Consider the following 13,607-nt stretch of genomic DNA (forward strand, 5'->3'; position numbering starts at 1 on the left):
GAGAGAGAGAAGACACTAGTTACAACTCTACAGGAGCATACCCTGTCTGAGGAGAGAGAGAAGACACTAGTTACAACTCTCAGGAGCATCCCTGTCTGAGGAGAGAGAAGACACTAGTTACAACTCTAAGGAGCATACCCTGTCTGAGGAAGAGAGAAAGACACTAGTTACAACTCTACAGGAGCATACCCTGTCTGAGGAGAGAGAGAAGACACTAGTTACAACTCTACAGGAGCATACCCTGTCTGAGGAGAGAGAGAAGACACTAGTTACAACTCTACAGGAGCATACCCTGTCTGAGGAGAGAGAGAAGACACTAGTTACAACTCTATAGGAGCATACCCTGTCTGAGGAGGAGAGAGAGACACTAGTTACAACTCTACAGGAGCATACCCTGTCTGAGGAGGAGAAGAACACTAGTTACAACTCTACAGGAGCATACCCTGTCTGAGGAGAGAGAGAAGACACTAGTTACAACTCTATCCAGGAGCATACCCTGTCTGAGGAGAGAGAAGACACTAGTTACAACTCACAGGAGCATACCCTGTCTGAGGAGAGAGAGAAGACACTAGTTACAACTCTACAGGAGCATACCCTGTCTGAGGAGAGAGAGAAGACACTAGTTACAACTCTACAGGAGCATACCCTGTCTGAGGAGAGAGAGAAGACACTAGTTACAACTCTACAGGAGCATACCCTGTCTGAGGAGAGAGAGAAGACACTAGTTACAACTCTACAGGAGCATACCCTGTCTGAGGAGAGAGAGAAGACACTAGTTACAACTCTACAGGAGCTACCCTGTCTGAGGAGAGAGAAGACACTAGTTACAACTCTACAGGAGCATACCCTGTCTGAGGAGAGAGAGAAGACACTAGTTACAACTCTACAGGAGCATACCCTGTCTGAGGAGAGAGAGAAGACACTAGTTACAACTCTACAGGAGCATACCCTGTCTGAGGAGAGAGAGAAGACACTAGTTACAACTCTAAGGAGCATACCCTGTCTGAGGAGAGAGAGAAGACACTATTACAACTCTACAGGAGCATACCCTGTCTGAGGAGAGAGAGAAGACACTAGTTACAACTCTACAGAGCATACCCTGTCTGAGGAGAGAGAAGACACTAGTTACAACTCTAAGGAGCATACCCTGTCTGAGGAAAGAGAGAAGACACTAGTTACAACTCTACAGGAGCATCCCCTGTCTGAGGAGAGAGAGAAGACACTAGTTACAACTCTACAGGAGCATACCCTGTCTGAGGAGAGAGAGAGAAGACACTAGTTACACTCTACAGGAGCATACCCTGTCTGAGGAGAGAGAGAAGACACTAGTTACAACTCTAAGGAGCATACCCTGTCTGAGGAGAGAGAGAAGACACTAGTTACAACTCTACAGGAGCATACCCTGTCTGAGGAGAGAGAGAAGACACTAGTTACAACTCTACAGGAGCATACCCTGTCTGAGGAGAGAGAGAAGACACTAGTTACAACTCTACAGGAGCATACCCTGTCTGAGGAGAGAGAGAAGACACTAGTTACAACTCTACAGAGCATACCTGTCTGAGGAGAGAGAGAAGACACTAGTTACAACTCTACAGGAGCATGCCCTGTCTGAGGAGAGAGAGAAGACACTAGTTACAACTCTACAGGAGCATCCTGTCTGAGGAGAGAGAGAAGACACTAGTTAACTCTACAGGAGCATACCCTGTCTGAGGAGAGAGAGAAGACACTAGTTACAACTCTACAGGAGCATACCCTGTCTGAGGAGAGAGAGAAGACACAGTTACACTCTACAGGAGCATACCCTGTCTGAGGAGAGAGAGAAGACACTAGTTACAACTCTACAGGAGCATACCCTGTCTGAGGAGAGAGAGAAGACACTAGTTACAACTCTACAGGAGCATACCCTGTCTGAGGAGAGAGAGAAGACACTAGTTACAACTCTACAGGAGCATACCCTGTCTGAGGAGAGAGAGAAGACACTAGTTACAACTCTAACAGGAGCATACCCTGTCTGAGGAGAGAGAAGAACACTAGTTACAACTCTACAGGAGCATACCCTGTCTGAGGAGAGAGAGAAGACACTAGTTACAACTCTAAGAGCATACCCTGTCTGAGGAGAGAGAGAAGACACTAGTTACAACTCTACAGGAGCATACCCTGTCTGAGGAGAGAGAGAAGACACTAGTTACAACTCTACAGGAGCATACCTGTCTGAGGAGAGAGAGAAGACACTAGTTACAACTCATAGGAGCATACCCTGTCTGAGGAGAGAGAGAAGACACTAGTTACAACTCTACAGGAGCATACCCTGTCTGAGGAGAGAGAGAGACACTAGTTACAACTCTACAGGAGCATACCCTGTCTGAGGAGAGAGAGAAGACACTAGTTACAACTCTACAGGAGCATACCCTGTCTGAGGAGAGAGAGAAGACACTAGTTACAACTCTACAGGAGCATACCCTGTCTGAGGAGAGAGAGAAGACACTAGTTACACAGCCCAGATGGAACAATCTTCCCTTACAGGCACAATATTCCCTATATTAGTGCACAACTTTTGACCAGGTCCCAGTGTACTCACTACTTTTAACAAAGACCCAGAGGGCTCTGGTCTAAAGTAGTGCAATATATAGGGAATAGGGTGCCATATGGCTCTGGTCAAAAGTAGTGCACTATATAGCTATTTGGGATACACACTAACACATAATATATACACTGACTAGACAAAACATTAGGAACACCTGTTCTTTCATGACAGACTGACCTGATGAATCCAGGTGAAAGATATGATCCCGTATTGATGTCACTTGTTAAATCCACTTCAATCAGTGTAGATGAAGGGGAGGGAGACGGGTTAAAGAAGGATTTTTAAGCCTTGAGACAACTGAGACATTGATTGTGTACGTGAGACATTCTGAGGGTGAACGGGTAAGACAAAATATTGTAGTGCCTTTGAACGGGATATGGTAGTAGGTGCCAGGTGCACCGATTTGTGTCAAGAACTGCTACGCTGCTGGGTTTTTTCACAGTCAACAGTTTCCCCATTTGTATCAAGAATGGTCCACCACCCAAAGGACATTCAGACAACTTGACACAACCGTGGGAAGCATTGGAGTCAACATGGACCAGCATCCCTGTGGAACGCTTTCAACACCTTGTAGTGTCCATGACCCTGATAGATTGAGGCTGTTCTGAGGGCAAAAATGAGGTCTGACTCAATATTAGGATGTTCCTTATGTTTGGTATACTCAGTGTACGTACAGTAGTGTAGTGTGTGTGGTAATATAAATATTTGTGTGGACACGTACCCTGACAATGGTTTTAACATACTCAGATAGGACAGCCCAGTACAACTTGTCAGACCCGATGGCCCTCCTGATGAAGAAKGCGCCAGAACGACGCAGGATCTCTCCCACCATCTTCATGTCCATCAGAGCTACAGAGAGGGAGACAGACGGACGGAGGGGAGGGGAAGACAGACAGACAGGTAAAGTTAGACATTTGTTATCTGAAGTGTGGCTTTATGGTCGTCCACCAAAACACAGAACAGGATAAATCAATAGATACTTGCGGATTCCAGCAGCTATAACGGGGATGGGCAGGTCATAGGTGAACAGGATGTAGGACAGAACCAGGAAGTCCACATAACTCCTGTGATTGGGCATCAGGATCACTGGAGACTCCTGAATGGCCTGTTGGAGCTGGGGGCGGGACAGAAACATCACTGTGAACCAATAAACTTTGAAAACAGCAGATATTGGGTCTGAATAAGGCGGGTGAATGTTTAAATGACATAGGGATCGTTAACGTTGAGAAGATTTTTTTTATTTTTTTTATCACTACCCGAAAATYTATTTTGTATATTTATTTATCTGAAAATCACAGTGTAGTTACCACAGAACTACCGCTAAAGAAATACCTAAAAACAACAACGCTGGACCGGTAGGAGGAAGAGGAGATCTTTAAAATMATTTGCCACAGATAGTGTTCTGCACGTCTCCGTCGTTAACGGTTGGCAGAAAGAGACAGGGAACAGACAGCAGGGAAGTCCTGTATCGTAATACTTTAAGAAGTTAAACGACAAGGTGATGAAATGCTAATGACTCTGCCAGGTGGAATCGAGCTACAGCGGCAGTACAGGGAAAAATGTACAACGATGGCTCTGCAAGTACAAAGCACGAGCTCTCAAACACCACATGGGGCGTTAAAAACWGATTGTRGGGCYTCMACGKACACGCTGTCATACGTCACTGCAACGAGCCATCACAATGATGAGAAGGGGGACATTTAGTACGTATCAACCACAGAGAACACGGGGGAGAGACCGAGAACACAGATCGAAGTAGTATTATAGTATTATTATAATAGCAGTATTCTAGTAGAAGTGTATTTTTGTATTATAATAGTAGTATTAATAGTAGTATTATATTTGTATCATAATAGCAGTAGTCTAGTAGTAGTATTTCAATTTGTATTATAATAGTAGTTAGATATATAGCAGTATTCTAGTAGTATTCTACTTGTATTATAACAGTAGTTTATTCTAGTAGTAGCATTTTTAATAGTAGTATTCTATTTTGTATTAAAATAGTGGTATTAATCTAATGGTATTACAATATTAGTATTCTAGTAGTAGTATTCTAGTAGCAGTATTCTATTTTCTATTATATAGTAGTATAAGCAGTATTCTATTTGGAATATTATATAGTATTCCTATTTCTATTATAATAGCAGCATTCTAGTTGTAGTTTCTAATATAATAGTAGTATTTTAGTAGTTGTATTGTAATAGCAGTATTTTAGCAGTATTCTATTTGTATTTAACCAGCAGTATTCTAGTAGTAGTAATTCTAGTAATAGTATTATAATAGCAGTATTTCTCTTGTATTATAACAGTAGTATTATTCTAGTAGTAGCATTTTAATAGTAGTATTCTATTTGTATTAAAATAGTGGTATTAATCTAATGGTATTACACTATTAGTATTCTAGTAGTATTATTCTAGTAGCAGTATTCTATTTTCTATTATAATAGTAGTATAGCAGTATTCTAGTAGCAGTATTTCATTTGGATAATAATAGTAGTATTCTATTATAATAGCAGCATTCTAGTAGTAGTATTCTATTATAATAGTAATATTTTAGTAGTTGTATTCTAGTAGTAGTATTATAAGCAGTATTCTAGTAGTAGTATTATATAATGCAGTATTTAGTAGTATTCTACGCAGCGTATTCTAGTAGTAGTATTCTAGTAGTAGTATTATAATAGCAGTATTCTATATGTATTATAGTAGTAGTAGTATTCTTTTAGTAGTAAAATCTACATTTGTATTATAATAGCAGTATTCTAGTAGTAGTAGAACTCTAGTAGTAGTATTCTATTTGTATTATTTAATAGTAGTAGTATTATAGTAGTGTAGTAGTAGTCTAGTAGCATTCTAGTAGTAGTAGTATTCTATTTATTATAAACATTTGTATTCTATTTGTATTATAATAGTAGTATTCTAGTAGTAGTAGCAGTATTCTAGTCGTAGAATTCTATTGTATTACGATATTATTCTAGTAGCAGTAGTAGTATTATAATAGTAGTAGCATTCTATTTGTATTATAATAGTAGTATTCTATTTGTATTATAATAGTAGTATTCTATTTGTATAATAATAGCAGTATTCTATTTGTATAATAATGCAGTATTCTATTTGTATTATATGTAGTATTCTATTTGTATTATATAGTAGTATTCTATTTGTATTATAATGTAGTATTCTATTTGTATTATAATAGTAGTTATTCTTATTTGTATTATAATAGTAGTATTCCAGCAGTAGTATTATAATAGCAAGTATCGTTGATAGTATTCTGTGTATTGTAATAGTATTCTAGTAGTATTATTCTTTGTATTATAATAGTAGTATTCTGACCCTGTTGAGTCCTTCCTGGTTGATGTTGATGTGGCTGAAGAGCCTCTTGAAGACTTTACTGAGGGTGAACCCCAGCAGTCTGATGAATCCCAGCTGGAGGTTCTGAGACATCTCCTCCAGTATCCCCGACGCCTCCTCTCTCACCAGATCCACACTCTCACCAGTCTCCATGGCCACCTGCACAGAGAGTTCAGGGGTCAAGGGACAGAGAGTTAGAGGTCYAGTTCCTGCAACTACATTGGTTGCGTCAAGATTAGACTACTGCAATGCTCTACTCTCCCGCCAACCAGATAAGACACTAAATAAACTCCTGCTAGTGCTAAATACTGCTGAAAGAATGTTGTCTCGAACCAAAACATTGATCATATTACTCCAGTGCTAGCCTCTCTACATTGGCTTCCTGTTAAGGCTAGGGCTGATTTCAAGGTTTTACTGCTAACCTACAAAGCATTACATGGTCTTGCTCCTATCCATCTATCTGATTTGGTCTCCTTATAAGGAGACCAATAAGGACTCCTTATTGTCCCTAGAATAAGGTAGAGTACCTTATGATAAGTTGTAGACCACACCATCTACCAAGAGAGTTCTCATCTGTATTATTTGTAGCCGTCTATTTACCACCACAGAACAAAGCTGGCACTAAGACCACTCTCAACCAGCTGTATAAGGCCATAAGCAAAGAAGAAAATGCTCATACAAAACCGGCTCTCCTATTGGCCGGGGACTTTAATGCAGGCAACAAATGTGCAACTAGGGGGAAAAAAAGAAAAACAAATCCTCGACCACCTTTACTCCACACACTGAGATGCATACAAAGCTCTCCCCCGCCCTCCATTTGGCAAATCTGACCATAATTCTATCCTCCTGATTCCTGCTTACAAGCAAAAACTAAAGCAGGAAGTACCAGTGACTCGCTAATTACAGAAGTGGTCAGATGGCGCGGATGCCACACTACAGGACTGTTTTGCTATCACAGACTGGAATATGTTCCGGGATTCATCCAATGGCATTGAGGAATACACCACCTCAGTCATCGGCTTCATCAATAAGTGCATCGATAACGTCCACCTCACAGTGACTGTGCGTACATATCCCAACCAGAAGCCATGGATTACAGGCAACATCCGCATCGAGCTAAAGGCTAGACCTGCCGCTTTCAAGGAGCGGGAGACTAATCCGGACGCTTATAAGAAATTCCTCTATGTCCTCAGACGAACCATCAAACAAGCAAAGTGTCAATCCAGGATTAAGATTGAATCCTACTACACCGGCTCTGACGCTCGTCGGATGTGGCAGGGCTTGAAAACTATTACGAACTACAAAAGGAAACCCAGACGCGAGCTGCCGAGTGACGCAAGCCTACCAGACTAGCCAAATACCTTTTATGCTCGCGTCGAGGCAAGSAACACTGAAGCATGCACAAGAGCACCAGCTGTTCAGGATGACTGTGTGAGAACACTCTCGGCAGCCGATGTGAACAAAACCTGTAAACAGGTRAACATTCACAAAGCCGCGGGGCCAGACAGATTACCAGGATGTGTCCTCAAAGCATGRGTGGACCAACTGTCAAGTGTCTTCACTGACATTTTCAACCTCTCCCTGACTGAGTCTGTAATTCCTACATGTTTCAAGCAGACCACCATAATCCCTGTGCCCAAGGAAGCGAAGGTAACCTGCCTAAATGATTACCGCCCAGTAGCCCTCACGTCTGTAGCCATGAAGTGCTTTGAAAGGCTGGTCATGGCTCACATCAACACCATTATCCCAGACACCCTAGACCGACTCCAATTCACATACCGCACCAACTGATCCACCTCTATTGCACTCCACACTGCCCTTTCTCACCTGGACAAAAGGAACACCTATGTGAGAATGCTTTAATTGACTACAGCTCAGCGTTCAACACCATAGTACCCACGAAGCTCATCACTAAGCTAAGGACTCTGGTACTAAACACCTCTCTCTGCAACTGGATCCTGGACTTTCTGACGGGCTGCCCCCAGGTGGTAAGGGTAGGCAACACATCTGCCACGCTGATCCTCAACACTGGGGCCCCTCAGGCGTGTGTTCTTAGTCCCCTCCTGTACTCCCTGTTCACCCACGACTGCGTGGCCAAACACGACTCCAACACCATCATTAAGTTTGCTGACAACACAACAGTAGTAGGCCTGATCACCGACAACGATGAGACAGCCTATAGGGAGGAGGTCAGAACTGGCAGTGTGGTGTCAGAGCAACAACCTCTCCCTCAATGTGAGCAAGACAAAGGAGCTGATCGTGGACTACAGGCCCCCATTAACATCYACGGGGCTGTAGTGGAGCGGGTCGAGAGTTTCAAGTTCCTTGATGTCCACATAACCAATGAACTATCATAGTCCAAACATACCAACTCAGTCGTGAAGAGAATACAACAAAACCTTTTCCCCCCCAGGAGACTGAAAACCTTTGYCATGGGTCCCCAGATCATCAAAAGGTTCTACAGCTGCACTATCGAGAGCATCCTGACCGGTTGCATCACCGCCTGGTATGGCCACTGCTCTGCATCTGACCAGAGGGTAGTGCGAACGGCCKAGGACATCACTGGGGCCAAGCTTCCTGCCATCCAGGAACGATATAATAGGCGGTGTCAGAGGAAAGCCCATAAAATTGTCAGAGACTCCAGTCACCCAAGTTAGACTGTTGTTTTCTCTGCTACCCCATGGCAAGCGGTACCGGAAGACCAAGTCTAGGACCAAAAGGCTCCTCAACAGCTTCTACCCCCAAGCCATAAGACTGCTGAACAATTCATAAAATCACCACCGAACAATTTACATTGACCCCACTCTTGTACACTGCTGCTACTCGCTGTTTGTTTATTATCGGTACCGGTAGCGTACCGGTTAGCCCCCTGTATATAGCCTCCACACTGACTCTGTACCGGTACCCCCTGTATATAGCCTCCACATTGACTCTGTACCGGTACCTCCTGTATATAGCCTCCACACTGACTCGGTACCGGTACCCCCTGTATATAGCCTCCACACTGACTCGGTACCGGTACCCCTGTATATAGCCTCCACACTGACTCGGTACCGGTACCCCCTGTATATAGCCTCGTTATTGTGTTACTTTAATTTTAGTCTACTTGGTAATATTTTCCTCTTCTTGAACTGCACTGTTGGTTAAGGGCTTGTCAGAAAGCATTTCACGCGTCAAGTCTACACCTGTTGTATTCAGCGCATGTGACAATAAAGTTTGATTGGCTATATTATATGATGTGGTTAGCTGATATGTTAAACACCATATCCAGCCATTGTGGCCTTGCATGCGTCTGCAATGTGGTCGGGCAGGACCTGGACTAATGTTCTGTGACGGATTGACCCTGTTGAGTGTACATCAGGGAACGTTCAGGGTAATATGTGATATCCCTCTCCACCACACTCACTCTCACCCACTCACTCACTGTACCTCCTTGGTGATGTATCGTAGGTACTGTGATTCCAGAACCTTCCTGTTGAGGGCGCCAGCGGAGAGAGGAGGGGCTCCCCTGTAGGGGGAGGGGGTAAAGGTTCGGAGGGCATGGCCTAGGTCACTGCTCCGCCCCTCTCCTCCAGGATGTCCATGAACTCATCCTCCTGCTCCTGCCTGTAGCCAGAGGGATCTTCACACTGCAACAAGGAAACACGATTCAAAATGGTGGAAATGTAAATATTGTCTGTGTTGATTTGAAACCAGGATTACAACCGGATGAACACATGTTGTTCAGGAAAACACCAGCCTGGGAAAGAACACTCAGATCCAGCGACTGTCAACACCTTTCCTTGTTGTACATATTCAATTCTGTCATTCCGAACTTTATTCACATGGTTATATTACATTTTGTGCAACTAGCTCTAGGTATAGCTCTAGGTCTAGCCTAGGTCTAGCTCTAGGTCTAGCTCTAGGTCTAGCTCTAGGTCTAGCTCTAGTCTAGGTATAGCTCTAGGTCTAGCTCTAGGTCTAGCTCTAGGTCTAGCTCTAGGTATAGCTCTAGGTATAGCTCTAGTCTAGGTCTAGCTCTAGGTCTAGCTCTAGGTCTAGCTCTAGGTCTAGCTCTAGGTATAGGTATAGGTCTATGTATAGCTCTAGGTATAGGTCTAGCTCTAGCTCTAGGTATAGCTCTAGGTCTAGCTCTAGCTCTAGGTATTAGCTCTAGGTATAGCTCTAGCTTAGCTAGCTCTAGGTAGCTCTAGGTAAGGTCTATGTATAGCTCTAGGTATAGGTCTAGCTCTAGGTATAGGTCTATGTATAGCTCTAGGTATAGGTATAGCTCTAGGTATAGCTCTAGCTCTAGGTATAGCTCTAGTCTAGCTCTAGGTCTAGCTCTAGGTATAGCTCTAGGTATAGCTCTAGCTCTAGGAATAGCTCTAGGTATAGCTCTAGGTATAGGTATAGCTCTAGGTATAGTCTATGTATAGCTCTAGATAATAGGTCTAGCTCTAGGTCTAGCTCTAGGTATAGCTCTAGGTATAGCTCTAGGTATAGGTCTAGGTCTAGGTCTAGGTCTAGGTATAGGTCTAGCTCTAGGTCTAGCTCTAGGTATAGCTCTAGGTAAAGCTCTAGGTCTAGCTCTAGGTCTAGCTCTAGGTCTAGCTCTAGGTCTAGCTCTAGGTCTAGCTCTAGGTCTAGCTCTAGTTTGTTCGTAGCTCTAGGTCTAGCTCTAGGTCTAGGTATAGGTCTAGGTATAGGTCTAGCTCTAGGATAGGTCTAGGCTCTAGTATAGGTCTAGCTCTAGGTATAGGTGTCTAGCTCTAGGTATAGCTCTAGCTCTAGGTATAGCTCTAGCTCTAGGTATAGGTCTAGCTCTAGGTATAGTCTAGCTCTAGTGTATAGCTCTAGGTATAGCTCTAGTCTATAGCTCTAGCGTCTAGCTATAGCTCTAGGTCTAGGTATAGGTCTAGCTCTAGTATAGCTCTAGGTCTAGGTATACTCTTAGGTCTAGCTCTAGGTCTAGCTCTAGGTATAGCTCTAAGGTTGCTCTAGGTATAGCTCTAGGGTATAGCTCTAGGTATAGTCTAGCTCTAGGTTACTCTAGGTCTAGCTCTAGGTATAGGTATAGCCTCTAGGTATAGCGTCTAGGTATAGCTCTAGGTCTAGCTCTAGGTATAGCTCTAGGTATAGGTATAGCTCTAGGCTCTAGGTATTAGCTCTAGGTATAGCTCTAGCTCTAGGTATAGCTTCTAGGTATAGGTCTAGGTATAGTTCTAGCTCTAGGTATAGTCTATGTTATAGTCTAGTATAGGTCTATGTATAGCTCTAGCTCTAGGCTCTAGTATAGCTCAGGTATAGCTCTAGTATAGCTCTAAGCTCTAGTATAGCTCTAGGTCTAGCTCTAGTATAGCTCTAGGTATAGCTCTAGCTCTAGGATAGCTCAGGTATAGCTCTAGTATAGGTATAACTCTAGGTAGTATAGGTCTATGTATAAGCTCTAGCTCTAGTCTAGCTCTGTAGGTCTAGCTCTAGGTCTAGCTCTAGTCTAGCTCTAGGTCTAGCTCTAGGTCTAGCTCTAGGTCTAGCTCTAGGTATAGCTCTAGGTCTAGGTATTAGCTCTAGGTATAGGTCTAGCTCTAGTATAGCTCTAGTATAGCTCTAGGGATAGGTATAGCTCTAGGTATAGGTCTAGCTCTAGGTCTAGCTCTAGGTCTAGCTCTAGGTATACGCTCTAGCTCTAGGATATTAGCTGTAGGTCTAGTATAGCTCTAGGTTAGGTATAGTCTAGGGTATAGGTCTAGCTCTAGGTCTAGCTCTAGTCTAGCTCTAGGTCTAGCTCTAGGTCTAGCTCTAGGCTCTAGTATAGCTCTAAGCTCTAGGTATAGCTAGCTCTATTAGCTCTAGTTAGTCTAGGTATAGCTCTAGCTCTAGGTATAGGTATAGCTAGGTCTAGCTCAGGTATAGGTCTTAGCTCTAGGTATAGCTCTAGGTATAGCTCTAGGTATAGCTCTAGGTCTAGCTATAGCTCTAGGTCTAGTATAGGTCTAGCTCTAGGTCTAGCTCTAAGTCTAGCTCTAGGTCTAGCTCTAGGTCTAGCTCTAGGTCTAGCTCTAGGTCTAGCTCTAGGTATAGCTCTAGGTATAGGTATAGCTCTAGGTATAGCTCTAGGGTCATAGCCTATAGCTCTAGGTATAGGTCTATGTATAGCTCTAGGTATAGCTCTAGGTATGTATAGCTCTAGGTATAGCTCTAATATAGCTCTAGTCTAGCTCTAGGTCTAGCCTCTAGGTATAGCTATAGTCTAGTCTAGCGCTAGGTATAGCTATAGCTCTAGGTCTAGCTCTAGGTCTAGCTCTAGGTTCTAGCTCTAAGGTCTAGCTCTAGGTCTAGCTCTAGGTCTAGCTCTAGGTCTAGCTCTAGGTCTAGCTCTAGGTCTAGCTCTAGGTTAGCTCTAGGTCTAGGTCTAGGTCTAGGTCTAGCTCTAGCTCTAGGTCTAGGTATAGCTCATAGGTATAGCTCTAGGTATAGCTCTAGGTATAGCTCTAGGTCTAGCTCTAGGTCTAGCTCTAGGTCTAGGGTATAGCTTCTAGGTATAGCTCTAGGTATAGGTCTAGGTATAGGTCTAGCTATAGCTCGGAGGTATAGGTCTAGCTCTAGGTCTAGCTCTAGGTCTAGGTATAGCTCTAGTATAGGTATAGCTCTAGGTATAGTATAGCTCTAGTATAGCTCTAGGTCTAGCTCTAGGTATAGCTCTAGGTATAGCTCTAGGTATAGCTCTAGTGTAGTCTAGCTCTAGGTATAGCTCTAGGTTAGCTCTAGGTATAGCTCTAGGTATAGCTCTAGTATAGCTCTAGGTATTACTCTAGGTATAGCTCTAGGTATAGGTCTAGGTATAGCTCTAGGTCTAGGTCTAGGTTAGCTCTTAGGTCTAGCTCTAGGTCTAGCTCTAGGTCTAGCTCTAGGTCTAGCTCTAGGTATAGTCTAGGTATAGGTCTAGGTATAGCTCTAGGTATAGTCTAGGTATAGCTCTAGGTATAGCTCTAGGTATAGGCTCTAGTATAGCTCTAGGTATAGCTCTAGGTCTAGCTCTAGGTCTTAGCTCTAGGTCTAGGTCTAGCTCTAGGTCTAGGTATAGCTCTAGGTATAGGTCTAGGTAGAGGTCTAGTCTAGGGTATAGCTCTAGGTCTAGTATAGCTCTAGGTATAGTATAGCTCTAGTATAGGCTATAGCTCTAGGTATAGCTCTAGGTATAGCTCTAGGTATAGGTCTAGCTCTAGGTATAAGCTCTAGGTATTAGCTCTAGGGTATAGCTCTAGGTATAGCTCTAGGTATAGGTCTAGGTATAGCTCTAGGTATAGCGTCTTAGGTATAGCTCTAGGTATAGGTCTAGCTCTAGGTCTAGCTCTAGGTCTAGCTCTAGGTCTAGCTCTAGGTCTAGCTCTAGGTCTAGCTCTAGGTCTAGCTCTAGGGTCTTAGCTCCTAGGTCTAGCTCTCTAGGTCTAGCTCTAGGTCTAGCTCTAGGTCTAGCTCTAGGTCTAGCTCTAGGTCTAGCTCTAGGTAAGCTCTAGGTTATAGCTCTAGGTATAGCTCTAGGTATAGGTCTAGGTATAGGTCTAGGCTATAGCTCTAGCGTATAGCGTCTAGGTATAGTCTAGCTCTAGGTATTCGCTCTAGGTATAGGGCTAGGTATAGCTCTAGGTATTGCTCTAGGTATAGGTCTAGGTATGTCTCTAGGTATTGCT

The 13,607-nt window shown here is 43.4% G+C and overlaps 1 protein-coding gene across 1 annotated transcript in view; it reads right to left on the bottom strand.

The window, feature by feature from the left end:
• The window catches only part of LOC112076968 (dihydroxyacetone phosphate acyltransferase), a 101,592-nt gene that overhangs the window by 20,044 nt on the left and 67,941 nt on the right, over positions 1-13,607 (bottom strand). The window contains 6 exon segments of the mRNA XM_070441519.1: positions 2,450-2,464; positions 3,306-3,433; positions 3,569-3,698; positions 5,917-6,093; positions 9,364-9,497; positions 9,500-9,563. Coding sequence (XP_070297620.1) covers positions 2,450-2,464; positions 3,306-3,433; positions 3,569-3,698; positions 5,917-6,093; positions 9,364-9,497; positions 9,500-9,563 — 648 coding nt within the window.

The sequence above is a fragment of the Salvelinus sp. IW2-2015 genome, unplaced genomic scaffold (genome assembly GCF_002910315.2).
Source record: "Salvelinus sp. IW2-2015 unplaced genomic scaffold, ASM291031v2 Un_scaffold4166, whole genome shotgun sequence".
Lineage (NCBI taxonomy): Eukaryota > Metazoa > Chordata > Actinopteri > Salmoniformes > Salmonidae > Salvelinus > Salvelinus sp. IW2-2015.